General features: G+C 33.8%; 1 protein-coding gene across 2 annotated transcripts in view; it reads left to right on the top strand.

The window, feature by feature from the left end:
• The window catches only part of LOC107158795 (UDP-glucuronosyltransferase 2A2-like), a 46,131-nt gene extending 27,345 nt beyond the window's left edge, over nt 1-18,786 (top strand). For both annotated transcript variants that reach the window (XM_048785750.1, XM_015505293.2), the window contains exons 3-7: nt 9,130-9,278; nt 12,427-12,558; nt 14,225-14,312; nt 14,807-15,026; nt 17,165-18,786. In XM_048785750.1, the coding sequence (XP_048641707.1) occupies nt 9,130-9,278; nt 12,427-12,558; nt 14,225-14,312; nt 14,807-15,026; nt 17,165-17,444 (869 nt within the window). In that variant the 3' untranslated portion in view covers nt 17,445-18,786. The remainder of the gene's footprint in view (nt 1-9,129; nt 9,279-12,426; nt 12,559-14,224; nt 14,313-14,806; nt 15,027-17,164) is intronic.
• Nucleotides 18,787-27,746: the final 8,960 nt, after the last annotated feature.

Below are 27,746 nucleotides of genomic sequence, written 5' to 3'. Positions count from 1 at the left end.
TCCTCCTCCTTCTCCTCCTCCTCCTTCTTCTTCTTCTTCTTCTTTTGTTTTTTCTCTTGGGACTGAACCTAGGGGTACCTTATTACTGAGGTATATACCCTTTCCTTTTTATTTCATTTTAATTTTTTTTTTCTGAGGGTCTTGCTAAATTATGGAGGCTGTCCTTGAACTTGTGATCCCCCTGCCTCTGCAGGAATTAAAGGTGTGTGTGACCACCCTGGCTGGTTACTCCTTCTTTATAAGTGTTAGGCTGTTTTGTAAAATACCTTGAAATTTAATAGATTGTTAAAATAAAAAATTGTTAGTCCAAGGGAAGAAGACTTTTTTTTTTTTGGTCAGATATAAGATAATAAATACTTCCAGGACATTGAACTTCTTTTTACTATGACATTTGACTTTTTATTGGTTAAGGAGGGGGGAAAAAGAAAAAAAAATTGCAGTGTTTGTTATAATAAGAAAATCTTTCATTATGCCAGTAATAAACTGAAATGTGAGCTATTTGGGGAGTGGAATCAAATTCATTATAAAATTGACTTTATCTGAATTTTGTTTCATAAATTTTTGAGAATAACTTCTTATTACTCTCAAATTTATACCATTCTCCTCTTGGACCAGCATACCTACCATTTCCATGTATCTCATAAAGTAGGTAGAAAACGTCAGTGTATGTATCTCATAAATTAGGTAGAAAACTTCAGTGTGTCCTGTGAACTGCTTCACAGAGCTGGTCATAATGAAAAGTTTCCTAGGATACTTTACACTTCAGAGAGTATAATACAGAGAGTTGAAAACTTAAATACAAAACTCTAAAAAAGTTTATTTCTTGAAAGTTTAAAAATGTAGTGAACCTTTTATTTAGATGGTAATATTCATTCTACTTACATTTAGTTGTTTACCTTTTTCTAATGAATGATGTTACTTTGTTATTTTCGTCTGAGTCCATCAATTGAAGCCTTACCCTTCAACTCTTTTTTGAGAATCATGAGGAAATACCAACTTCCAAACAAATGACGACACAGAATATTAAAAACACTAGCTAATTTAACTCCCCAGTTGTGTTAATTTGCTAGGGCTTCTATAACTAAGTACCAGAGACTGGTGACTTAAAAAAATGTATTTTTTTCCAGTTCTGGAGGCTGGGAGTCTGACATCAAGGGCTGCCAGGGTGGCATGTTCTTGGGGCTTCTCCCCTCTTGCAGATAACCTATCTTCTTATGTCTGCACAAGGCATTTTCTGTTGCATCTGTGTGTCCTGGTGTGTCTTCCTCTTTCAAAAGGATACTGGTCATATTGGATTAGGACCGTACCCTTTAATTCACTTAACCTTATTCACCTCTAAAGACCAGTTCTACAAATAGAGTCAGGTTTCAACAAGGGAATTTGGGGAAACACAACTGAGTCCATCACATCATTTTCTTTTTCATATATACATCCCATTGATGCTTTTTATTTATACAGAATGGTATGTCTCATTGTGGCATATTTGTATATACATAAGAATGTAATTTAATCAGTTTTACTCACCAATACCTCCCCCACCCTCTCCTCTTCTTTCTCCTGGATCCCCTTTCTCTATGCATGGTCTGTCTTCTACATGCATGGTAGTCCCTCTTCCTTCTTTCCCATTTTCTTTTCACTCCAGCTTCCACATATGACAGAAAACAATACTTTTCTCTCTGAATCTGACTTATTTCACTCAGAATTATGGTTGGTAGTTCCACCGGTTTTCCAGCAAATAACATAGTAAATGTTCATCTGATGATGGACACCTAAGCTGATCCCATAATTTGACTATTGTGAATTATGCTGCAATAAATATGAGAATTCATGTATCACTGTAGTATGCTGATTCTAATTCTTCCAGATAATTAAGGAGTATTATAGCTGGATCATATGACGTTTTTATTTTAAACTTTTTGAGGAACATTCACACTGATTTCTGTGGTAGCTATCCCAATTTATATCCTCACAAACAGTGCATAAGAATTTATTTTCCCGGCATCCTCATCAGCATTCATTGTTATTTGTATTCTTGATGATTGCCATTCTGATGAAATCTCAGTGTAGTTTTGATTTGCATTTCCCTGATTGCCAAAGATGTTGAATAGTTTTTCATGTAATTGTTGCCCACCAATTTATTGATTGAGTTTTTTGTTTGTTTGGGTTTTTGTTTTTGTTTTTGTTTTTGTTTAATTCTTTGCATATTCTGGTTACTAATCGTCTGTTGAAGAAGTAGCTGGTAAAGATGTTCTACCATTCTGTCAGTTTTCTCTTCACTCTGTTCATTGTTTCTCTTATTGTGCAGAGGCTTTTTAATTTGATGCCATCCCATTTATTGACCCTTGCTCTTATTTCCTAAGCCATAGAGAAATCTGTAGGTTGAAATGTTTTTCCCAAACAGTTTTAAAGCTTTTGCTCTTATATTTAGATCTTTAATACATTGTGAGTTCTCCTTTGTACATGGTGAGAGAGAGGGATCTAGTATCATTCTTCTATATGTGGATATTCAGTTCTCCCAGCCCAATTGTTAAATAGGCTTTTTTTTCCACCAATATGTATTTTTGCCAGCTTTGTCAAGGATCACATGACTGTATCTGTATGAGTTTGTCTTCGTGTCTTCTATTCTGTTCTGTTGGTCTACGCTGTTTGTCTGTTTTTATGCCAGTACCATGCTATTTTGGGTACCATGACTCTGTAGTGTATTTTCAAATAGGGTCTTGTGATGCCTCATGTATTGCTCTTTTTGCCTAAGATTGCTTGGGATATTCTGGGTCTTTTGTTCTTTCACATAAATTTAGGATGATTGTTTCTAGTTCTGTGAAGAATATCCTTGGTATTTAGATGAAAACTTCATTGAATCTGCTAATTGCTTTTAGCAATATGGCCATTTCAATGCTATTAATTCTGCCTATTCATGAATATTCCAAGTCTTGCCATCTTCTAAAGTCATCTTGAATTTATTTCTTCAGTGTACTGTAATTTTCATTATAGAGGTCATAACTTTCTTGGTTAGTTTATTCCAAGATATGTAATTTTAAAGCTCTTGTGAATGGGATTTCTTTCCTGATTTCTTTATGAGCAGATTCATTATTGATTTTTGTATGTTGTTACTATGATGAATTTGTTTAATAGCTCTAGAAGTCTTCTGGTGGAACCTGTAGGGTCACCTATGTATAAGAGGATTATATTATCTGCAAATATGGATAATTTGACTTATGTTATTCTCTTTGTGTTACTTATTTATTTATGTTGCCTAATCCCTGTGGATAAAATTTCAAGGAATAGATTGAATATGAGTGGTAAAAGTGAACATCCTTTTCTTTTCCTGATTTTAAGGAAAATACTTTCCATTTTTTCCCATTCAGTATGATATCAGTTTCTGTTTTTTCATGCACAGCCTTTATTATTTCAAGGTAAATAATAAAGTTTTCTCAGTTTTATCATGAAGGTTTGTTAAATTTTGTTGAGTGCTCTTCTGCATTTTGAAATAAGCATGTGGTTTTTGTCCTTTGTTCTTTTTATGTTGTGTATTACATTTATCAATTTGTGCATATTACACTGATTTTCTAACAGATATATTGTTTCATAGAACTAATGCTAAAGTTGCCCCATTTATAAATTCTTAGCTTTTAGACAAGGTTTTAAACTAAATTTATACTGCAATAGTTTCTGAGTAAGTAATTTAACATCTAGTATATTGGAAATAAGATACATGAGACCATGATCTTGGCTTTAATTCTACCTTCAGAGACAAATGGAAGAGATAGAACCATGAATATATCACTGTAAAATTTTGGTATATAGGGTTATGAATGAAGCCTTCTGGGAACACATATATTTAAGGTAAGCAGAAACAGAAATGTTATCTTAGCAGACTAAAATGAGGGGAATTCTTCATCAAGCAAAGTATGTACTGAAAATGTCACACATCTTTGTGCTTGGGGACTCTCTTGTGACAGCAAAGTTTTAGTAAAATGTTAGCAAATAATTGCTCTGATAAAAAGAAGAAATTGTCTTTCATTTTCTCCATTCATATGGCTTAAGGAGACTGAATATCTATCCCTATCTTTTCACCCTGGTGAAAAGATATAGTGTGTGTTTAACACTATATGATTATTGCTTCTGATTTCCTAATTTCAACTTTTTTCTGACTTACTAATAGTTATCTCTTTTTCTCCTAACTAATTTTATATTTTTAATAAGACTGTTAAAACATGATATTCTTTATGAAGAGGTTCATTTATAATCTGTAGTCCATAGGTAATTAATGATACTAGATTATATCAATGTCAAAACAGTAAACAATTTAAAATAAAATAGTAGGCATTCTTGTTTCTAAATATATCTGGTTATAGGCTCAGATTTTGTAATGGGCACAAGTTGTACACTGATCTTGTTGTGTCATGTTTTTACACATTGTTTTCCATTTTACTTGGGTTCCATTAAACAATAAATATTTTCCACTTCAGTATCCACTGTAAGCAATTAAATTTTCTATATCCACCACTCTACAGACAATGATGGGCCTAATTGCATATTTAGTAAGGATTAAACTATTCTATTATATAAAGAAAACCACCCTTCAGTGACAGAAAGTACTCATAAAAACTGGGAAACTTTATTTTGTTTGAACATTGAGTGGAAGAAAAGTGATTTACTTTTTCCTCTTCAAATTGCCTGATTTCTTAATTTTCTATGTGGACTTCCTACTTATATATGGACATACTCTCTGGACTGCAGCCACTAACAAACAGGATTCAGATCAATGTTCAGAATGATCCTAAGATCAATATAATGCTTGCCTTGAAAACTTTAGTTAGTTCTTTTTTTTTTCTTTTTTTAAAATTGATTTAAAAACCAATAAATGACAATGGAATGAATGCATTACAATTCTTATTACATATATGCAGCACAATTTTTCATATCTCTGGTTGTATATAAAGTATGTTGACACCAATTCGTGTCTTCATACATGTACTTTGGATGATGATGTCTATCATATTCCACCATCCTTGCTAATCCCCTATCCCCTCCTTTCCCCTTCCACCCCTCTGCCCTATCTAGAATTCATCAATTCCTCCCATGTTCTCCTCCCTATCCCACTGTGAGTCAGCCTCCTTCTATCAGAGAAAAGATTCGGCATTTGTTTTTTGGGGATTGGCTAACTTCAATTAGAATTATCTTCTCCATCCATTTACCTGTAAATGCCATTATTTTCTTCTCTTTTATTGCTGAATAATATTCCATTGTATATATATGCCACATTTTTTTATCCATTCATCCATTGAAGTGCATCTAGGTTGGCTCCACAGTTTAGCTATTGTGAATTGTGCTGCTATAAAAATTGATGTGGCTGTGTCTCTGTAGTATGCTGTTTTTAAGGCTTTTGGGTATAAACCAAGGAGAGGGATAGCTGGGTCAAATGGTGGTTCCATTCTCAGTATTCCAAAGAATCTCCATATTGCTTTCCATATTGGCTGCACCAATTTGCATCCCACCAGAAATGTATGAATGTACCTTTTCCCCCCACATCTTTGCCAACACTTATTGTTGTTTGTTTTCATAATAGCTGCCATTCTCACTAGAGGGAGATGATATCTTAGTTTTGATTTGCATTTCTCAAATTGCTAGAGATTATGAACATTTTTTTCATATATTTGTTGATTGATTGTATATCAACTTTTGAGAAGTGTCTACTCAGGTCCTTGGCACATTTGTTGATTGGTTATTTGTTTTTTAGGTGCTTAGCTTTTTGAGTTCTTTATATACCCTAGAGATTAGTGCTCTATCTGATGTGTGAGTGGTAGAAATTTGCTCCCAGGATGTAGGCTCCCTGTTAACCTCACAGATTGTTTCTTTTGTTGAGAAGAAACTTTTTAGCTTGATTCCATACCATTTATTGATTCTTGGTTTTAATTCCTGTGCTATAGGAATCTTATTAAGGAAGTTGGAGACTAATCCCACATGATGAATATTAGGGCCTACTTTGTCTTCTATTAACAGAGAGTCTCTGGTTTAATTCCTAGGTCCTTGATCCACTTTGAGTTGAGTTTTGTGCATGGTGAGAGATAGGGGTTTAATTTCATTTTGTTGCATATGGATTTCCAGCTTTCCCAGCACCATTTGTTGAAGATGCTATCTTTTCTCCAATACATGTTTTTGGCAACTTTGTCTAATATAAGATAATTGTAGTTTTGTGGGTTAGTCTCTGTGTCCTCTATTCTGTACCATTGGTCTACCAGTCTATTTTGGTGTCAATACGATGCTGTCTTTGTTACTATTGCTCTGTAGTATAGTTTGAGGTCTAGTATAGTGATGCCACCTGCTTCACTCTTCCTGCTAAGGATTACTTTACTTATTCTGGGTCTCTTATTTTTTCAGGTGAATTTTATGATTCCTTTTTCTATTTCTATGGGGAATGCCATTGGAATTTTGATCAGAAAAGCTCAGGACTGGATGGATACACAGCTTAGTTAGCTTTTCTGTTTGCTAATTTAATTTTTGGAATTGATAAATTCCCTTGTAAGTAACTGTGGATACCAATTTAATGATTAATTCAAACAATGGGTATTATTTTTTTTCAGTATCTAGCAAGGAAGATGTAAGAAAGTTAAGTACAAAGAAAGTTTGAAGTTTGGTACCATGACAGGCATTGATGGGAAGGCATAGGTTCAAGAATGATCAATATCAGCCTCAGCAGGTTAGCAAGGCTCCAAGTAACTTAGCAAGAGTTTACCTCCAATAAAAAGTGCTGGGGGTATAGCTCAGTGGTTAAGTGCCCCTGGGATCCATCTGTGGTAAAAAAGATATAAACCTTTGAGGTTTGTGTTGTCGTTGCTTTTTTATTTCTCTTTATCATAGGTGTTAGGGTTCCCCATTTTATTCAATTAAATTCAGTTCTTCTAGTGACTCAGGTAAAAACATAACTAGGATCATTGTACATCCAACTCTCTTTTTTTACAGTACATAAATAATCTGAATGGAGATGCTGTCAATTCTGTTCTCAAAGTATTTGTAAGATATGACAGCATCATATCATCCATTGTCAATATTCTAGTTTGTGCTACTATGATGTGTTGCCTACCATGAAACAATGGACTCCACAGTGTGAGCTGCAGTAAAAATATGCAACAAAACATCGTAAATGCACAGAAATTATTTCTCCCTCATGTAACTATCTACCTGAAGAAAATAAGTTCTACTCACAAAGTCATCCAGGAATCAAGAACTAATTATCTTAGTTCTTACAATAGTTTGTGATGCTGTTTTTGCCCAAATAATTGGACAAGGTTATTTGTATACTGACCTGAAAGAAAATGAAGGTAAAATGGAGAATATACTTTTAATTTTTTTAAAAAAGTGACCCAGAAATGTGCATATACATTTTCTCGCATTCCATTGGAAATAGAAACACCTAGATAGCCTAGAAATCATCTGTACATGTCAGTCTAGCTAACATGTCACCTCAGAGATTGGTAAATGCCACCTACTAAATTTTTCTCTTGTCCACATAAATTACAGACAGGCATGTAGTAATTAATTCAAGTTACTAACAGGAGTTCTTCAAATTAAAAGCCATCTCATTAGACTTAGTTTTAAAATAATAGATGCAATCAATAACAATATTCACTTGACAGTTCATATTTTATAATTTATTAATTATATATCACATAATTGTCCAATGTTTATAACTATTTATATAAATAATATAATTACAATAAAAGAATTGATGGTAAATTTTAATTCAATATTTTTATTTCACAATTCTTCAGTATAATTTTTAAAATTTCTTATGAAATTATTTGCCAATTTTGTATGCATTTGTTCAAATTTATTTTCATTTTTCTTTGACTCTATGTGTATAATTGTGATCACTGCTTTAAAAACACAATTTTATTGAAGAAGCTTGGTCTTCCTAAAAATTTGTTCTAGAACTTATGAACCTAAACTTCACCTAGGGAATTCATAATGAAGGCAGGATGTGGCACATATGAAATAAAGCATCTATTACTTGAAGTGTAGGGATCAAAACCAGGCCCTTGTACAGCTAGGCTCTACCACTGAGTTACATCCTCAGCCCAAAATAAAGACACTTCTATGACACAAACATTCTGATGTAGAAGATGTGGAGAGAAGTTTTCATCCAATCTCTGAAAATTTCAAGTTGAGTTTCATTGGGCAATCTTTCTTCATTATCAAATTAAGACAATGATTACATGAACTCACACATATCTTCAAATACTACTAAGTAATGACTATTCAGAGAGGCTTTCTATCCCAGGAGTATATACTTACCAATTATGATTAGAATTCTTAGCAATAAAATATTCTTATTTGAGATTTTCTTTTCTCAGTTGCAAAACACATTTTCTTGTATGTAGAAAAGGTTGACTTTATTGACAAATACTCATTCTTTTCCACAAAACTCCTAAAGTTAATACTTAGAATCTGCCCCTTTCAAAAAACATCATTTAAAGTTAACACTAGAATAAGTATATGATATTAATACTATTTATATTTGTATTGCACATATAAGGGGGGTATTGAGTGTGAATTAGTCAGGAACTGTTTATTGAAAACATGATGATAAATCAATTTAAGTGATAAGATTTGATTCAGAAAAAAAGTTGGATTGAAATAGGTATGGGTTCTTCAACAATATGTTTGAATGAGACTATACAAGCTGTAAGACAGTCCTGTTCCTGAATAAAAACTGGGAAACTGGGAAATTTTTGAGAGGTGACTTGAATGAGGCTTATGTGATGGAGTTAATTTATCTTCTGCACTAAATTAAAGAGAAAGAACAAGTACTAAATCTCTCAATATTTGTAGTTAAAGTTTTGTTTCCTTCACTGTTATGAATCTATACTTACATATTAATCGTTTTTCATTGCCCCCAAGTCCTTTTTTTTGTTTTGTCTTCTTTCTTCCCTTCTTTCCTCTCTCCCTTATCCCCTTCTTCCTTTTCTTCCTTCCTTTTAACATATAATCATTATAAGCATTCTAGAGGTCTTCATTCTTTTCCTTAATAGCTTATAAGGTAATCAGTGATGAATTTTTTGTTTTTTCCTAGCAAATATGGCAAATATGTGTATTAAATTTCTCCACGCAAATCTTCATTTTATCCAGGAAGACCCACTACATTATGTGAGACTATGGGCAAAGCTGAAATTTGGCTAATCCGGACATATTGGGATTTTGAATTTCCTCGTCCATACTTACCTAATTTTGAGTTTGTTGGAGGATTGCACTGTAAACCTGCCAAACCTTTACCTAAGGTATGTCTATGGTGATAAAATTGTCCCATTTTCCTTTAAAGTTCACAGCTCCAATAACAAAGATATGTTGTTGAATATTTTCAGTCTACCATTCCCAGGTTATTTTCTTCATCATAGGGGTCTTTTTTGAGTGATATTCGGTCTTTTGGATTTTACTTGAGAATTTAGCTGAAGAATAAAATAATTCGAGTAGTGTACTAAAAATACCTGTATCTTTAGTGTGGATACTGAGCAAAAGGACAGAAAGGAGAGCCATGGAATCACTAAGGAGACATTAAGATATTAATGTGAAACCTGATCACCAGGGACATTTTCCAAAGCAGTTGATTGAGAAAAATACCTTCGTGAGAATTCTTTGTGAATTGCACAGAATTTGATGAATAAGAAGAAATTAGTATTAAGGGAAGACATGGAATAAGGTAGCATTCTTAGATTTTAATCTGGGGGATTATTGCCTGGTAGTGACCTTTAGTATCATAGGAAACAGCTGGTAAAAAAAAAAAAAAAACTCCACAGAGTTGATGATGAGTTTAGTTTTTGATCAAAATGGATTATCACGTGATTTCTGGAAACATTTGGGGTAGCACAAGGTCTCAGTATTGGTAGAAAGCATGAAAAATAGATTGACAGTTGTCAGCATACGGAAATAATAATTAAACTGAAAGACTCGCTGGGTGATGCCTGTAATCCCAGCAGCTCTTGGGGCTGAGTCAGGAAGATCACAAATTCAAAACCAGCCTCAGCCTAAGGCCCTCACTTCCTGGACTGTCTGCCAACACAGTGCTGGACAGTCAGGGGCCGAAGCCTTCACTCCATGAGTTACTGGGTACAACCAGCTGAAGAGTTGCCCCCATCTCTCCCTCCTTCTTGGTCCTGCAGGCCAGTCCATGTGCTGAGGCAGCACTTGGTCACTCAAATACCTCAGCAAGCAGGCGAGAGACAGGAGAACCTCAGTTCCTGGGCAGTGGCTGCCCTGAGTGTTTCCTCCCAGCTCCCCAAAAGGGTCTCAGCCCTGTCCCTGGAAGATGTGGGAGGCAGCCTGGGGCCTTATGGAATTCTCTTAAAGAAAGATATTGTGAAGAAGCATTGAGAAAACATAAGAAGTCAAGTTTTCTCAAACATTGTGCCTGAGAAGAATGGATAAAGGAGAAAATTTCATGTCATAGTGTCTTTGCAGTAATTTAAGTATAAAATATGCCTCTGCCAGTGAATGTGAAATCGTACCAGAGAAGAGAGCCACTCCCCATGAGTGGGATACCCCACCAATCATGCTCACGATCTTGGTAATTGTTCTGTGGGGAGAAAAGAGGGAAGTACAGTCACTTTTTCTTTTATTTGCATGGTGAGATGCACATTTACCCTCTGACTGTTGGCCTTCCTCATGTGGCCAAAAACCAAAATAAAGCCAGTTGTTATGGGATGGGGTAGAAACCCACCCCAATTCAAATGTAATATTGCTTTCTGTAAGCATGATGTCAGTATTTGTTTTTTTGAGAAAAAAATAAAATTGTATGCCATATTCCAAAGTTTTCAAAGATAAAACGTGGAATGCCAGAAATTTTGGACATAAATAAATTTTAAGAAACAACAACACCAACAATAAATTAGATAACCATGATAAGAACATTATTGTTAATTATTAATAGGTGTGAGTGAAGAGACAAAACTTTGAAAATCTGGTTAGTAGGCTGCCGGTCAAATGGAATGCCCAGTAGAGTTTTGATTTCTGTTTAACTTAAGTAAAGCATATGTAAGCTTAAAATTTCACTTTAAGATTCTGAATATGCTTAACAGTCAAGTTTATGGCTGCAAAAAAAAGTTATGCTAGGTACTGTCAGTACAGGAGTTAATAAAACAATAACTAAATAAATATACAGAGAGAGATACAACTCGTCCATGATCACTAGATAATACCCCTACCACACTATTTTATATATCCTTTTCTCCCTTTCACATGTATAATTTCTCAAAAATAACTTGCGACATGCTTTACAAGAAGATTCCAATTTGGATTCAATTCCAATCTCAGATTACCTATTGATATAGACTTTGAGCAGTATGATTACCAATCTTAACTTTTACAGTTGATGAATAAATTATGCTAGACACTAAATAAATAGAATAAAAAAATAGACACAGTTAAGTCAAAAATACAGATCAGCATGGTGTGTGTGTGTGTGTGTGTGTGTGTGTTTGTGTGTGTTTGTTTCTTTATTTGCTTTGTAAGCATCTGTTTAAGAGAAAACAGTTATTAGGACCTCAGAAAAACTCTCCTGACATTAAGCAAGCTGGAAAAACAGTGCACTTTAATTCAACAAAATGCCCTCCTCTAATAAGTTTACTAGCCATAAATTGACTTTAGAGGATGGCATTCACATAGGTTATTATGTAAAAGGACCCAGTCCTTAACTTTGCAGTGCCCAATTTGCAAAACAGAGCAATGACTCAGGGGATTTTATTTATATAGAAATCTGTACTTCACTACTGCTCTAAGGCTCAAATTAAATGCACCATCTTATAAAAGTCATTATTCTTATAAGAAGATAAACTGTGGTATCTTCTTCCAAAATATATTTATATATATATATATATATATATATATATATATATATATATATATATATANTATATATATATATATAACATTTTTAACAAATTTATTCTTAGCCCTATTAATCAGAAAAGTGAATCCTTGTGAAGAAATTATCTTGAATGTTTGTCTCATAGAAAGGTACATTTTGGATATAACAGGCATATTGACAATATAAAAGCCTAAATATGGATCCTTTCTTGGGCTTCCTGCCATGAAATATTTTTATCAGTTTGTAGATAATTCTGTTGGTTGGTAAAATGATACCTTGAGAATAACAATTGCACTAACCATGAGAAGAGCTGCCATCATTGGCTATTTTTCTCTATAGTGATTTGATTCATATTTGTACTTGCAATTACTTACAATACATATTAGCCATAGTTTCAGGGATATACTTCCTTTTAAAGAGACTAGATAGTTATATGTCAAAAGATAGAATCAGCTTAACAATTTCTCTGACATTAGTTTTTACTTTTTCTACTTAGAAGTATAGGTGAACATTTTTTTCTTTATGATGCTGCACTTTTAAAAAGAAAAAAAAATGTATGTCCACAGGAAATGGAAGACTTTGTCCAGAGCTCAGGGGAAGATGGTGTTGTTGCATTTTCTCTGGGGTCAATGGTCAAAAACCTCACAGAAGAAAAGGCCAATCTCATTGCCTCGGCCCTTGCCCAGATTCCACAAAAGGTCAGTATGACCTGCCACTCTTGTCAGTAACTTCTTAGTAACGGGACAGACGGTATAGTTAATCACACTCTTTGCAGATGGATGTTGAAACTCATTAACACTGAGCATAACTGACACCAGCTTTAGGTAAAAATTTGTATAATATTAAAATGTTGAACATTTGACCATTTGCCTAACAGAACCTTGGCATTACTATCAGAACTCACTTTTGTGATTACTTAATTTTAACAGAATAGAGGTGTAAATATTAGGCCTTTTGTAACATTTTGGCTTCCATCGACTACTCCCAGTTCTGAAGTACAGAATTTTCTGTAGACAGAAAATTTTCTGAAGACAGAAAATACCTTTTATTTTTGTGGTTCAGTGATACCTTCTTGACCTCACCTCCCACTAAGGAGACAACAGAGGCAGGCAAAAGAGAGAGAGAGAGCAGGCCTGAAACCCTATTTATTGGGGGGAAGACAGTTGAGAAAGTTCCACCCAAATAAGGCAAGGGATTAGGTTTCAGGGATAGCTTGGTGATGTCTTGTGGTCAGCATATTGGCTGACATCTTGGAAGGCCACATCCATCTCAAGTGCTGTGTGGGGATCATAGGCAGAGTAAGTGAGAAGGACATATATCGGCAGTCAGAGCAGCAATGTCAGTCCAGTCCCTTCATGTACTCCAGTGTGGCATAGCTCACACACACAACCCATGGCTGGCTTGTGACAGTCCAGGAAAAGAGACAACTATATACATAGTACAGAAAAATCATGCTAAAAAGTGTATTCTGAATTTCTGAGTTTTTTAAAAACTCTACCAAAGTGTAATTGCTTTAGAAGTAAAAGATTAGATTCACTTATTTTTTCCAAACTGGATAAAAGCAATTAAAATTGTAACATTATTTTCAAACAATATTCATTTTTAATTTGTTATTCAATTAACCTTGATTTTTATCATTATATGTTTATATTTATATCATTCTAAGTTTATATTTCTAAGTTTATATTTATATTTTCTATATAATCCTATTCATGAAGTATCCTGGTACTTTTTATATTTATATATTAGTTAAACTACGTAGAAAAGTACAAAGGTAACTATGCTAATTTGGCATAATAGAACTTCTAGTTTCCATTTCTATACTTGTCTGGGGTCAATTTTGCCTTTTCTGGGGAGGAGGAGGCAGAAGGATTGCTAGTTCAAAGCCAAAATAAATAAATAAATAAATAAACAAATAAATAAGAAGAATAAAAGAAAAGAGAAAAAAACCAAAAATCTAAACCTAATTACATTTTTGAAAAAAAATTACACTTGAAACATACCATGTAGGATGAAATAGTTTACACAGAATTTGTGTTTCTCTCAATGTTTTTAACCTCCATATTCTGATTTATTAGACTAGTCCTATTTATATTCTATTTCTCTAAAGAATCACTTCCAACAATTTTTAAGTAATAATCCTCAAAATATACTATACTTAATAGAATCTGAATACAAGTCTTTAAAGATATACATGAGCAGTCCCAGTATGTACCTCAATATTTGCAAGCTGCAAACTCCTTCTATGTACCCCTCAATCAGCTATCACTGGTAGTATGGAGGTATGTGATTCCTAAATAAGTCTACAGACTGAACACACTCTCATTGTGTGTAGTTGAAACATGATAGCATTGTCTTCCACAGGTCTTATGGAGATACCAAGGAAAGAAACCAGCCACATTAGGAGCCAATACTCGAATTTTTGATTGGCTACCTCAGAATGACCTTCTTGGTAAGACTGTGGGGGAAGAAAAGTTGTATCATTGGATAAGAGAAAAGTCAAGTCACTACTTTGTAAGTTTGTTGTCACATAATCTTGCTATTGAATAACAACAAGTGCACTTTAAAAATATTTAATAACTAAACATTTTCATATTTGATTCCATTTTTAAAGCAGCTGTAATTAAACAATTGGCCATTAAATTCATAAATTCATGCTTCCCCTAATTCTCAGTTAAGACTCATCATATTTCAAATTTCAATCCCAGCTCAGATAACACCACCTTAGTAATGCCTTCCCAGACAATGAAAAAATGTATTATCTTTCTGGGATCACAGTTTTTTAGGGTAGCATTGTCTTATGAGATTAGCTTTTGTTAAAAAAAAAAAAATGTTGCCTTCTTCAGTGACTTATATACTATAGCTTTTTGTTGCTTCCATCTCTGAAACTTTGCTAATGTGTTAGCTTGAAATCCATACCCACTTCTCCCTCCATCCCCAAACTAGGTCATCCTAAAACCAAAGCTTTTATCACTCATGGTGGAACTAATGGGATCTATGAAGCTATTTATCATGGGATCCCTATGGTGGGAATCCCCATGTTTGCTGATCAACCTGATAACATTGCTCACATGAGGGCCAAAGGAGCAGCTGTGGAGGTGAACTTCAACACAATGACAAGTGCGGATTTGCTCAGTGCTTTGAGAACAGTCATTAATGACCCTTCGTGAGTACTGCTTCTTTTAAAGACTTATCTGCCATTGATTATGTTATTGGTAATCCTAGAAAACTACCACTGCCTCAACCTTCATAATGGGTTTATTGTCAAATAATATAGCTTGACAAATGTAAAACCCTTTATTTCATTCCCAACTGTGAAAATGATTTCCTGACATGAAAATACAACAGCAGCAACAACGACAACAAAAACCTGGTTTCAAATAATCTACTAACATTTTTTCAAAATAAACACAATTATAATAGAAGCACTTACATTGTTTTTCTGGATAATCTGTTTAATTTCATGAATAAAAATATTTAAATATTATAGACCATTTATTAAGTGCAAAATGAAAGTGATAATGGTCCCAATATTAAACATTCAAAAATAATTACTAATACTGTCAAACAGTGTTGTTAAACACTGCTAATAGCTATTTCTGAATCATTAATAGCTTTAGGATCTTTTAGACATCATAATTTATGAGGTAGCTAGAGGTTAGGAACTTCAATAATTCTTAGTATGATTCTTTTTCCCTATAAATGTTGTTCTTGAAGTTCAATCAATTTCTTTCTTACCAGGATGTTAATCACTGATAATTTAGTTCATTTTATTAAACATGAAAGCTGGTAGATTTTGTAATTCTTTTTACCTCTAATGTATAGAATGTCTATTAAATTTTAATTTAATTTTATAATGATTGATTCATGAAAACAGAATCATAGATACTCAGAAATTTCCAAGTAAATACTAAAAGTTGTCTAATTAAAATATATTCACACTAATCCTCAACCTAATACTGCCTCTGAGATTTTCTGAAAACACAGGGTGGTATAGTGTAGAGAATATAGATGTATTTACATGTATCCCATTATCTTATTCCCAAAAGCAATTAAGAAGCACAAAAGATTACATAGTAATATATAAATCATAGTAATTTTAATTATTCAAAATATTTTATCATTGTCATAAAACAGTTCATAAAAATATGAAATAATACATTTATGAACATGATCCTTGATTATTCTTATTCATTAAACAGTTTACCTGTATTCGTATGTATACATTTATCTATAAAATTTATTTATATTCAAAATTTTAAATCTTTATCTATAAAAAGTGAAAATCTTAACAAAAATCTGATTTGCAGAAAAAAGTTTTTATAGCAACTACACTTTTGTCTAAAGTGCAATAGAATGACCATGTGTGTGTGATTACTATCTTGACCTTACAGGTGAATGGCAGGATGGCTCTTCTTCACTATACACAAAGAATGCATGTTGATAATCTCATGCTGCTGTCTCTAGGTCATATTCACCTGTGAATGATGACCACATTCCCTTTCCCCAATCCTAACAATGTCCTGCTAGCACAAACCAACCTGGAACCTACTAGTCTGGCTAAACTACCAGAATGAAGACATATCTTACCTTTTAAATACATAGACTTTTACCCAGTGTTGTTTGAGAAACAATTAGAGCTATTAACAATAATTCTTGCTATTGTGGTGCCATGTTGATTAGGGGGGCTCTAATTCTAGGGAGAGTTTTATTTCTTTCAAGAACTCTATGCACTTGGATTTGCCAATTCTCAGTGTTTTCATTCAGTCCTGACATTGTCAAGAAAGACATTGTCATTTTCACCACAAATATGCAAATGTGTGCAAAGGAATAATTACCACACTGCAATGATCTCAACACTGTAAAATGAGTCATCAAAGTTGATGACTAACTCCCCGTGTTTGTCATTTGATTTGTTCATATGTTAGTGGCCGTGCATATTGATGTTTTAAATAATATTATCTAATAATATTGGGTTATTCTCATCTTCATCTTAAAACAGTCCTGAACACTATAGCTCACATAATATCATTTTTTTTTCATTGAAAAATTAGGCTATCTATTTACAACTGAATATTTTATTTCTTTCTACATATACATTTCTATATCTAACAACTATGTTGTGTTAAGAATATATCTCTTCCACATATACACTTTTATGACTTAAAATCCTGGTCAACTGGCTAAGTTCATGCAAGATAAACTTTTTCTCAACATATCTGTGGGTTTTAACTTGTATAATATTGATCTTACCTTTAGTAAAAAACAAAAATAAAAACTAACTTTTATGTATTTGCCTTTTAGTTATAAAGAAAATGCCATGAGGTTATCAAGAATTCATCATGATCAGCCTGTAAAGCCCCTGGACCGAGCTGTCTTCTGGATCGAGTTTGTCATGCGCCACAAAGGAGCCAAGCACCTACGGCCAGCCTCCCATGACCTCACCTGGTTCCAGTACCACTCTTTAGATGTGATTGGATTCTTGCTGGCCTGTGTGACAACTGTTATATTCATGGTCACAAAATGTTGTTTGTTTTCTTGTAAAAAAATTGGAAAGACAGGAAAGAAGAAAAAAAGGGAATAGGTCAAGAAAAGAGGAAACAGACCTTTCTAAGTTTGGCAAAGTCCACAATTGTGAAATCCTATTGATTCTAGACACAAAAAGCTTACTGAAAATCCACCTCTGCTTTCTGTTTTCAGATATCCCCTTCTGGGCTGGGGGTATAGCTCAGTTGGTAGAGTGCTTGCCTAGCATGCACTGGGTTCAATTCCCAGTGCCACAAAAAAGAAAAACAAAAATCCCATTCTTCTGACTTAGTCTAGAGAAAAGCCTAGGTCTCAACATGACCATTAACTAGTGAGTATGTCCCATTAAGAATAGTTAATTCTTCCTTTCTTCCTCTCACTTTCCTGACACAGGGGCACTACAAAGTCTAAATATGTTCTTTTCATAATGTAATTTTAAATTTTTAAAAATCAATTTATGCACTGACTAAAAATATACCAAATCCTAGGGAAAACACAAAGTTTAAATGGAATTTGATGGATGTAAGGAAATCAGGAGTCAAAGACCACACAAATCAATAACCACCACAGGAAATTAGTTAACAATTTTATTTTTAAATTAAGGAAAATAAAACACTCCTCTGCTTCTCCATTGTTACAGCGATTACAGCATGAATTTATAACTGTGACGGTATATCATGGTGGGTCTACAACATTTTCATTGAACACATTTAGATAATCATGGTCTTTTTCCTGCTTTTCTTCAACAAATATTCTTGTTTGCCCTCTACTGTAGGGATTTGGATACTGTCTCCAGAAAGGGAAGACATGAATTATTTTTTTCAGAGTCAGTAATATGTTAAAGATGAAATGATCATTTTTAGAGAATATAATTAGAAAAAGAACAAAATTAGTAATTTTATAAAATTTTTAAGTAATGGTACTATTAATAAGTGCTAATCCATATATTTTAAATCACTAATATTCATAATTTATGATCACTATTTATAATCAAGTTTAATTTTCTGCCAAAAAATATTTACTAAGAATTTAAGATTGCTGTTTCCAGTTTCTATAAGTTTAAATTCACCTATTAATTCTTATGCTAAAGATACATGAGTCTACCAGCTTGAATAAGAACATGTTAAAATAAATATTCATTATTTAAGGCAAATAATACTATTTGAATCATCTTTGAATTAATAACATTTATAAACTTAATGGCATGTATAATTCTTTTAATTTCAGTATTTGATATATAATTGATATAAGTGACATTCATTGGCTTAGTCTTATTTGTTTTAATGTAGTTTATTGAAAACTACTCCATTTAAAAAAATAACTATATGGCAATGTATGTCTTTGTGAATATATGCATTACAGAAAATGCAAATAAATTGTTTGTGAAGGCTGAAAATGTATTTGATGAATTTTAACAATTTTTTAAAAAGGTGATTCACATTGATGTGTTTTGAGTTTTACAACTTTACTGTATTTTGAGAAGAGTTTTTTATGTTGGCTCCATGATCAGGTTATTTTCTGCAGTTAGAATTCCTCCAGGGAAGTTCCATAGCACTTGGAGATTCAGAAGAGGCTGAAGTTGGTAATTTATTCTGTTCACATACATTTCATATATATGATAAGAGTATCCTCTGGCAGCTTCTCCAGTACTCAAGGTTAACTGGCAGGATTAAGCAAAATTCATCAATTCCAAATCAATATGATAACATGCTTCTTGACGTCTCTCACACTTTCTACTGTATTTTATTACTGAACATCAGATAATTAAGTTGTATCCAAGTAATGTGCTTTATACTAGACATAATTTTGCCTGGTCCCAATGTGTTTCTGCAACATAGTTGGATCAGTCACCAAATACACAAGACAGCAATGTCTTTCCTATTTGGAAAAGGGAAACTCAAAATAATAACAGAACACTCATATTTTCCACTCTAAGTAAATTATGGCCAAAATCCTGGGTTGGGTCATTTATTTTTTCCTTAAAATTACACCCCTAACTTTCTAGCTCCAGATTATAAAAGTGAAAAACAAAATTTTCTAAGAGAAAAAGTAAAGACTACTTCTTAGAGGCCCCATTCTCATTATTAACTTCTTGACTTCTGGACCCATGTATTCACAGTAAAATAAAAAAGACATCAATATCAGGCTATGATTTAAAACATACACAATATCCTTCAATTTATCATTTCAAATAACTAAGGTATGGTCTCCTAAATAAAATCTCAAACAATTGTCATTAAGTAATGAGATCTTGATAAAAATCTGCAAATTTTGCAGACATTGGACTTTGTTGAATTTCCTTTCCTATTACTACATTACCTGGTCATGTTCAGCATTAAGATTATCACCATGATTTTCACTAAAACTTCATGTCCACAGAATTTCATGGCAGCAATGCTACATTGAGGGAGAGAAATCCATTATTTGTAAATTATAAGTACTTCTGATGCATCCTCTAATTTAAAAGGTGACCAGGACAATCTATTACTTGTGGCTAGTTAGAACTCTAGGGAGTAGTGACTTCTTAGGAAACCATGGGGAGATAATTGCTATTAACAGATAAAGTATGTGGCGGCTTCAGTAGCCAGATGACCTTAGTGAGAAAATTCATGCTGGACATTACTGTATAGTCCCCATCCCAGTCACCACTGTTCCTTTTTTTAATGTAATTTTTAAAATTTATATATGACAGCAGAATGCATTATAATTCTTATTAATATAAAGAGCACATTTTTTCATATCTCTGGTTGTATACATAGTATATTCACACCAATTTGTGTCTTCATACATGTACTTTGGATGCCAATGATCATCACATTCCACCATCATTAATAACCCCATACCCCATCCCTTCCCCTCCAACCCCTCTGCCCTATCTAGAGTTCCTCTATTCCTCCCATGCTCCCGCTCCCTATCACACTATGAATTAGCCTCCTTATATCAAAGAAACATTTGGCATTTGTTTTTTTGGGGATTGGCTAACTTCATGTAGCATTATGTTGTGTAACTCTATCCATTTACCTGCAAATGCCATGATTTTATTTTCTTTTATTGCTGAGTAATATTCCATTGTGTATATATGCCACATTTTTTTAATCCATTCATCTATTAAAGGGCATCTAGATTGGTTCCACTGTTTAGCTATTGTGAATTGTAAGTAGGCCCTAATCTTCATCATGTGGGATTAGGCTCCAATTTCCTTAATAAAACACATGTAGCACAAGAATTAAAATCAAGAATCAATAAGTGGGATGGACTCAAACTAAAAAGTTTCTTCTCAGCAAAAGAAACAATCTGGGAGGTGAATAGAGAGCCTACATCTTGGGAGCAAATCTACACTTCACACATCAGATAGAGCACTTATCACTAGGGTATATAAAGAACTCAAAAAGCTAAACACCAAAAAAACAAATAACCCAATCAATAAACGGGCCAAGGACCTGAAGAGACACTTCTCAGTAGATGATGAACAATCAATCAACAAATACATGAAAAATTGATCATCACTAGAAATTAGAGAAATGCAAACTAAAACCACTTTAAGATTTCATCTCACTCCAGTCAGAATAGCAGATATTATGCATACAAACAACAATAAGTGTTGGAGAGGATGTGGGGAAAAGTCACACTCACACACTGCTGATGGGACTGCAAATTGGTGCAGCCAATATGGAAAGCAGTTTGGAGATTTCTTGGAAAACTAGGAATGGAACCACCATTTGATCCAGCTATCCCTCTCAAAGGACTTAAAAACAGCATATTACAGGGACATAGCCACATCAATGTTTACCACTGTTCATTTGTACATGAGTTTTATACCAAATTCTGGAAGGTCAGGAAAAAGAAATTGACAGCCATTGGACAGGTCATAAATCCACCTTGTTATTGATTCAGTTTTCTGGATTTCACGCCTTTTGGTGGGAAGTGGCATGGAATGTGAACATCCTAGTTACCTATGCCAAATCTAAGAGGTGTATTGACATAATTCTATGTTAGATTTTCTTATCATTAATCTTCCACTTTATATCAAGTCTTTGCTCAACTAGTCAACCCATGAGTCACTGCCCTGACTGTATATATTTGTAACACAAACAAGCCATTGTTGCTCTCCCCACTGGACCCCAAACATTATCCAGATGTGGTGCTTCATAGTCTGCCAGTTGGAATGATTTTGTTTCACTGTTAACTTTCAGAGATATTTCTGAATGGGACTATATCAAAGACCAATTCCTGGGCTCTGTGCATATAATGCAAGGCATACATACCTTGTCCTGGAATATTTTCTCTACTTTTATTAAAGACTTTCTCCATAAGGCTAAGATGGTGGTTTACCGAGGTTTATCTTTAAATGTTAATAGTTTCCATGAAAGTCTAAGTCAGCTAAGAAAATTTACTTATTTCTCTGGAACTGTTAAGGCCTATTCATATATATATATTTCATAATTTAATAGTAGAATATTGTCAATGTTCAGTTATATTTCTATTTTTATTACAACAATGGCCATGAGAAGTAGCATAGTTATGGTCAAGTTTCCACTATCATCCAAAACTTAGTAAAAAGCTGATGACTGCTTTGTCTATGCAGGGTAGGGATCAGGAGAGAGACAGTAAAGGACCCTTTGGGCAAATGACTTTATGTGAGTCCAGGGTATGACCATTTCAGATATCTCACCTAAGTGAAACTGTGTGGTATTTGTTTTTCTCTAGTCGCTTATTTCCCTAAGCATAAGACTGTTATAATTCATCCATACTATTTCACATGGCAAGATTTGCTTCTTTTTTAAAGCTGAATTGTATTTTATTTTAATTATATACCATATTTCCTTATTCATCCATTCACCAGGGGACATTTTGCTTAATGTCATATCTTGACTATTGTGAAAAATGCTATAATGAATATGAGAGTGCAAATAATACCTATGGCATCCTGATTTCAGTTTTTCAAATTAGTGATCAGATAGGATCACTGGATCACATGGTAATTGTGTTTTTAGACATGTGAGGAACCTCCATAATGTTTACACAGTGGCACTATTTTATGTTCCCACCAGCAATGAAATGCTTACCAGTTATCAACATCTTCATTAATACTTTATTATTTTTGATACCTTGGTAATGATAAGCAGTAAAGAAAGGATTATACTTAAGTTGTTGGAGAGTTAAGCTTATTCAATAATAGAAACAAAAATATGATTTCTAGATTTTCTGCTGTGTAGTATTCAGGTCATCAACATTTCCATTTTTTAAAATTTTCACACCAAATGATAGTACTTTTTACTCAGTAGCGAATATCAATACTCCATCACACCCTTCATTTCCATTCATTCCTTCAATTTTTCAACTGCATGCCCATAAGCATCACATCCTTTTGGATTCTCTTCAGAAGTATGTTTTCCATCCACTGCCAATTTTCAAGTGGACATCCACAGTAGCCCTATCCTTTCCATAGTCCTCAACTAGAGTGATATTTTAAATCTTAAATCATATGTGTCCCTGTTCAGTTTCAAACCCTTCAGGGACATAGTCTAACTCAGTATCTTGTGTCCTAAGGCACCTTCTGCATGATAAACCTCTGGTTAATCTAAACCATCTGACCCACTAATCTCTCTCTTGATGAGTGGACCCCTGTTCTACCAGACAGAAAAACAACTAACTCTAAGGGTCTTTTAATATCATATTTCCTTTCCCTGAGATGCCTTTTCCAGGTAATCCTTCAAATTTCAGCTTAAATTTTATTTTACTTAAAATAGTCTTTTCCTACCCTAAATAATTCCCTCCCAAAACTTATCTATTTTATTCAACTAGCTTAATTTTTCTTAGATATGTGTCAATCAATAAACATTTTTAAATGAAAACAAAGACTCATTTATTTTGATTTTCACTGCATCCCCTTTACCTAGGTGGGTGTCCTTAGGGGTCGGTGTTTCTCTGTTATAGACTCAGAATCCCCCACCTTCTCTTTCTTCTCCCATGTCTGTACAAAGGGCAGGAAGGAGCAGCACAGGGGTAATTGTCAGCAACTCCTTGTGCTGGGAAGTGTGATCCTGAAGGTTATCTGTTAGCAACTCATTGTCATTTCTTTGATAACCAGTCCTCAATTTCTCACTCCCTGTCATTCAATACCTATACTGACTGCCAAACCTTCTACTCCTGTAGGGGTTCTGTGTTTGGGATTGGGGTCCCTGATGACTTCATAGCTATGGCATGCTTTGTGCCTGGGAAAGTTTCTGTGCAAAGGCATAGGATGTTTAGTTTTGCTATGGTAGAGGCTTATCAGCTTTGACCTTAATCTTAAGCACATAGCTCCTGGGAATAAAGGAACTTGCTTGCTTGGTAACTACAATGTTTCACTAAGCTCTGGTGCTCCTCGAGCTGCCTGCCTAACAGTAACTTTAGAAAATGGACCTTCTTGAGAAGTGTACAAAGCTCCTAACATTGCATATTGTTACTACGGAATGTAACTGGAGAATAAGCAACCTTACTGATATTCTAAACAATAATGTGGTTATGGTACTATTGACATAATGTAGTCTATTGTTATAAATAAACATGGCCACTTTGACAAAGGGCCACTCTGCCCCCTTCCTCACCTCTGCACCTTGTCTGTCTCTCTTTCTACTTATTATTATTATTCTTTACATGCCCCTCCCTCAGTTTGTTGAGGAATGTGACATTTTCTGACCTTTCAGGTCAGGCGGGGCTGCAGAAAAATTAGATCATTTTGAGGAATTATTCTTTTAACCTCATGTTCCCACCAACCTCATCTATTTGTCCTTACATTTACCCTTCAAGGACTCTGAACCCCTAGAGTATTTGGGAGTATCTGGGCATCAACTTGTTATGGCTGCTTCTGGTGATGTCTAGGGAATGAAAACCCCAAGTCTTTGGAGTGTTATGGGTATTTGGCATAAAAAAGTGGATCCAAATAACTTTTAGTTCATGTAACTCAAAAAAATTTCCATTTTAATTAGGTAAACAATGAAAGTAAAGATGTCTTTTAAATAACTAACTCAAGTTTTTCTAGGTAGTCAACAATACAATGTTGGTTTATATAAAATATCTAAAATGTAGTAGTCATTGCTTCTAGGATTTTAATTCAACAAGAAAGAGATGGCTAATACTGTTAACTACACTTTTATTCTATCTGGGTTTTTACAGTTAAAAATGAATAAAATTAGAATTACTATCCAATGGGATTAATCTTCACAAATGTGTTTGTTAGAGAAGACATATGGTTAACTTACAAAGTTAAAATGCTAAAACATCAACTGCTAAATATAAAAATTAAGTACTCTTGATTGCTTAAATTTCATGTTAATATATTAAAAGTTAAATATGTATTTTTAAAGTATAAATGGAAAAGAGTTTGAGATTGCTTTATTTCTTTGTCTTCACTAAAAATAAGGTTAGTAAGAGATAAGTTCTATCAAGATTAATTTTACCTACAAAGAGTCAAAATCCTTCAGTAAATTTTAGCTAAAGGACTATAAAAACAAAATATTTTATCTTATTAAAGTGACATAAATTATCTAAATTCAGAAATTTGATAAGGATTGTTTCAGAATGTAAATTTTAAGAAAGGAGTCAATAACTAGGAATGAGGTATAAACATGTTCTAGGTATGGAAATATATTTTAATATTAAAAGTAGAAAGAAAAAGAAATGTTTCTAGATGAAAAATCTTTTATATAGCAAAGAAAAAAGTTGTAGAATGTCTAAGTTACACATGGTTTGTGGAGGGTAAATCTCAAAAAGTTTGTTTGTGACTAAGTTGGCTATAATTAAAACAACCAGTTAGTCATTTCAGGTTTTCCAAAGGTCAAATATTAATGTATGGATATAAACAAAAGTTTAATTCTCTGTGTGTTAAAGTAACAAAAATTTCTTAAAACATTAATCTAATCTTATCCAATAAAATAATTTCTCATGTCTGTTAAGTTCTATTATTCAGAGAAAGTAGTCTTAAAGAAAGTAAGATTTGTACAACTCTGGCTAAACAACAAGTGTTAGAGTATTATACTACACTATGTATTCTGAATTTTCCTTTAAAAGAGAAATGTGGTTCATATAAGAACATCAGTATAGTTGTGGTGCTGTTACTGGTTTCTTTGTATACTCAATGTATTCAAACTTCCAAGTATACAAGTCTTTAAAATATAAGGTTTAGAAGAACATTTTACCAAGCTAAAGTTATTCAAACTAAAGTTTGAATTAAAGATTTGAGATTTTAAAAATTATATTTCTTCATTCATAGCTATTATACAAAATAAATGTTACTGGTTTTGTTAATTACATGTTTGCATTTTCCTGATAAACTCTATAACTGTTGTGTTTTAGTGCTCTACATAAGTACAAATTCTAATATAACAACCTGAGTAAATTTGAGATAACAGGCCATTACCTATAGCACACACATAAGGCTAACTTCCAGTTCTAATACCAATCCCATCTAAATGGAAGGGGTAAATAACAATAAAATTATAGAAATTAAAGTTAAAACCCAGTACTCCTATGTCAGGACTGCTAAAACTGGCATTCCAGATGTTTAAAACCAGAACTTAGAGACTAAAATTAGGAAGTGAAAGGGGAAAGAAAGAAAATAGCCAATGTTTTGCTCTTGCCTTCTGAGGTTAGCTCAAACCCAGGGAATGAGGTAACTTCTCTAAGGGTTTTGCAACTGTGGGCCACATGACCTTCTGAACATGAGGATCAATGAGAACATGGAGACCAGAAAGTCAAACAGTGCACATGCTACAACGAGGAAGGTCATTGTAGCATATCCCTAATGCTTTCTAGGGAAGCCCCACATCATCAGCAAGACCTTGATCTATCCTGGCAGATGGCACTACTAAAGCTGAGAGGCTTCTCCAAAGTTCCCAAGAGTTACCCCCTGAGGAATCTCAGCTGACTTCTAATAGTAGGTGGGAACAAGATCAATTTTTCCATCTTAACTGTAAACATCAGGCAAGAAAGTTATAACCAAAGCACAATGATTCCTGGGCATTTAAAAAGATAATAGTTCTTTTAGTGTAACATAAGATGTACACTTGTGACAGAGTAAATAAGTCTGGAGGCTATAAAGGAGGGATTAATATAGAGGAGAGCTTGATTACTATCAAAAGAGACTATCAGAGTCAAAATCTGTTTTAAGTCAATTTAGGACTTCAAATCTTCTTAGCCTCTTACATGGGCAGGTTTAATCTGTGTTTGATAGTATGAACATCTAGCCCTAAGTAATAGAAATAAAGGTATCTGCACTAAACACAGAGGCTATGTCAATAAAACGGTATTTTACAAAATCAGATGACATTAGAGCTTAAAAATACATAAACTTAAAAAAGAACAGCAGTCCTTAAAAAAAAATGGCATGATTGTAATTATTCTAGTAAAGGAGCATGCGAAGCACCTTCATCAAATCAGAGTGCACTTTTGGGTCAGATTAAAGTCAGTCCCGATATTTAAAGAAAGTGAGAGCCCTAAAATCCTCAGGTAAAGATTCTCATGGTAAAGAAGGCTTGCACATATGAGATCATAAGACAGCAAAGTCACAGAGTGCAAAAGTCTATAAGAGAGCCATTTAGGTCCTGCAGAAGCTTGAATTTAAAAGTGACACTTCCCCCCAACCCCCTTTGGTCCCAAACAGGTTTTGGACAATTGCCTCTGTAGCTTACACTTCAGATATAAGCCTTGGAGACACAGAGATCTGGCAGAAAGTGAAGGAGTAAGGAAAGCTACTGTTTGGAGCTTGAGAGGCAAAACCTCATACATAGGCCATTTTTAACCATTTTTTCTTTCTCATTTTGTAAAATCAGTCTCTTAATGTGGGGTTTTATAGTTTATGTTTTTTGTTTTTTTTTTTCGTTTGTCTGTTTGTTGCTGTTGTTTGTTTTGGAGATCATTTTCCATTCTCCCAGCTGATACTCAAGCCAGGTTTGGATGTAGAAAATCATAAGACATCTCCTTTTTCTCAACTGTGATTTGGTCCTGTCCCATGATTACTTATTAGGACAGAGTTCCCCTCTAAACAAAAAAATTAAAAAAATAAAATAAAATAAATGAAAGAGAACAGATCATGGGCATCTGGTCTGAGGAAACTGTCTCTTTGGCTAGGGGATATCTTCCTGATCCTGGAGCCTGTAGCTCCTGGAGCCTCTAGCTGTTCCCACCTCTCCTCCCATGACCTCTGAATTTAACTGTTGCCTTACCAATGTGGTCATAACTTCTCTCCTCTTTCATGGGTTGCCATTAAAAAGGTGTAAACCTCAACTGTCCACCCTTGCCATGTAACTTTCTACCCTGGGAGACCATATGACACATGTTTTTCTTGTAATAAATCCAGGTTGTCTGTGCTGAGCCTACC

Source organism: Marmota marmota, unplaced genomic scaffold, assembly GCF_001458135.2.
Source record: "Marmota marmota marmota unplaced genomic scaffold, marMar, whole genome shotgun sequence".
Classification (NCBI taxonomy): Eukaryota; Metazoa; Chordata; class Mammalia; order Rodentia; family Sciuridae; genus Marmota; species Marmota marmota.
This window is presented reverse-complemented; position numbering and strand designations above follow the sequence as displayed.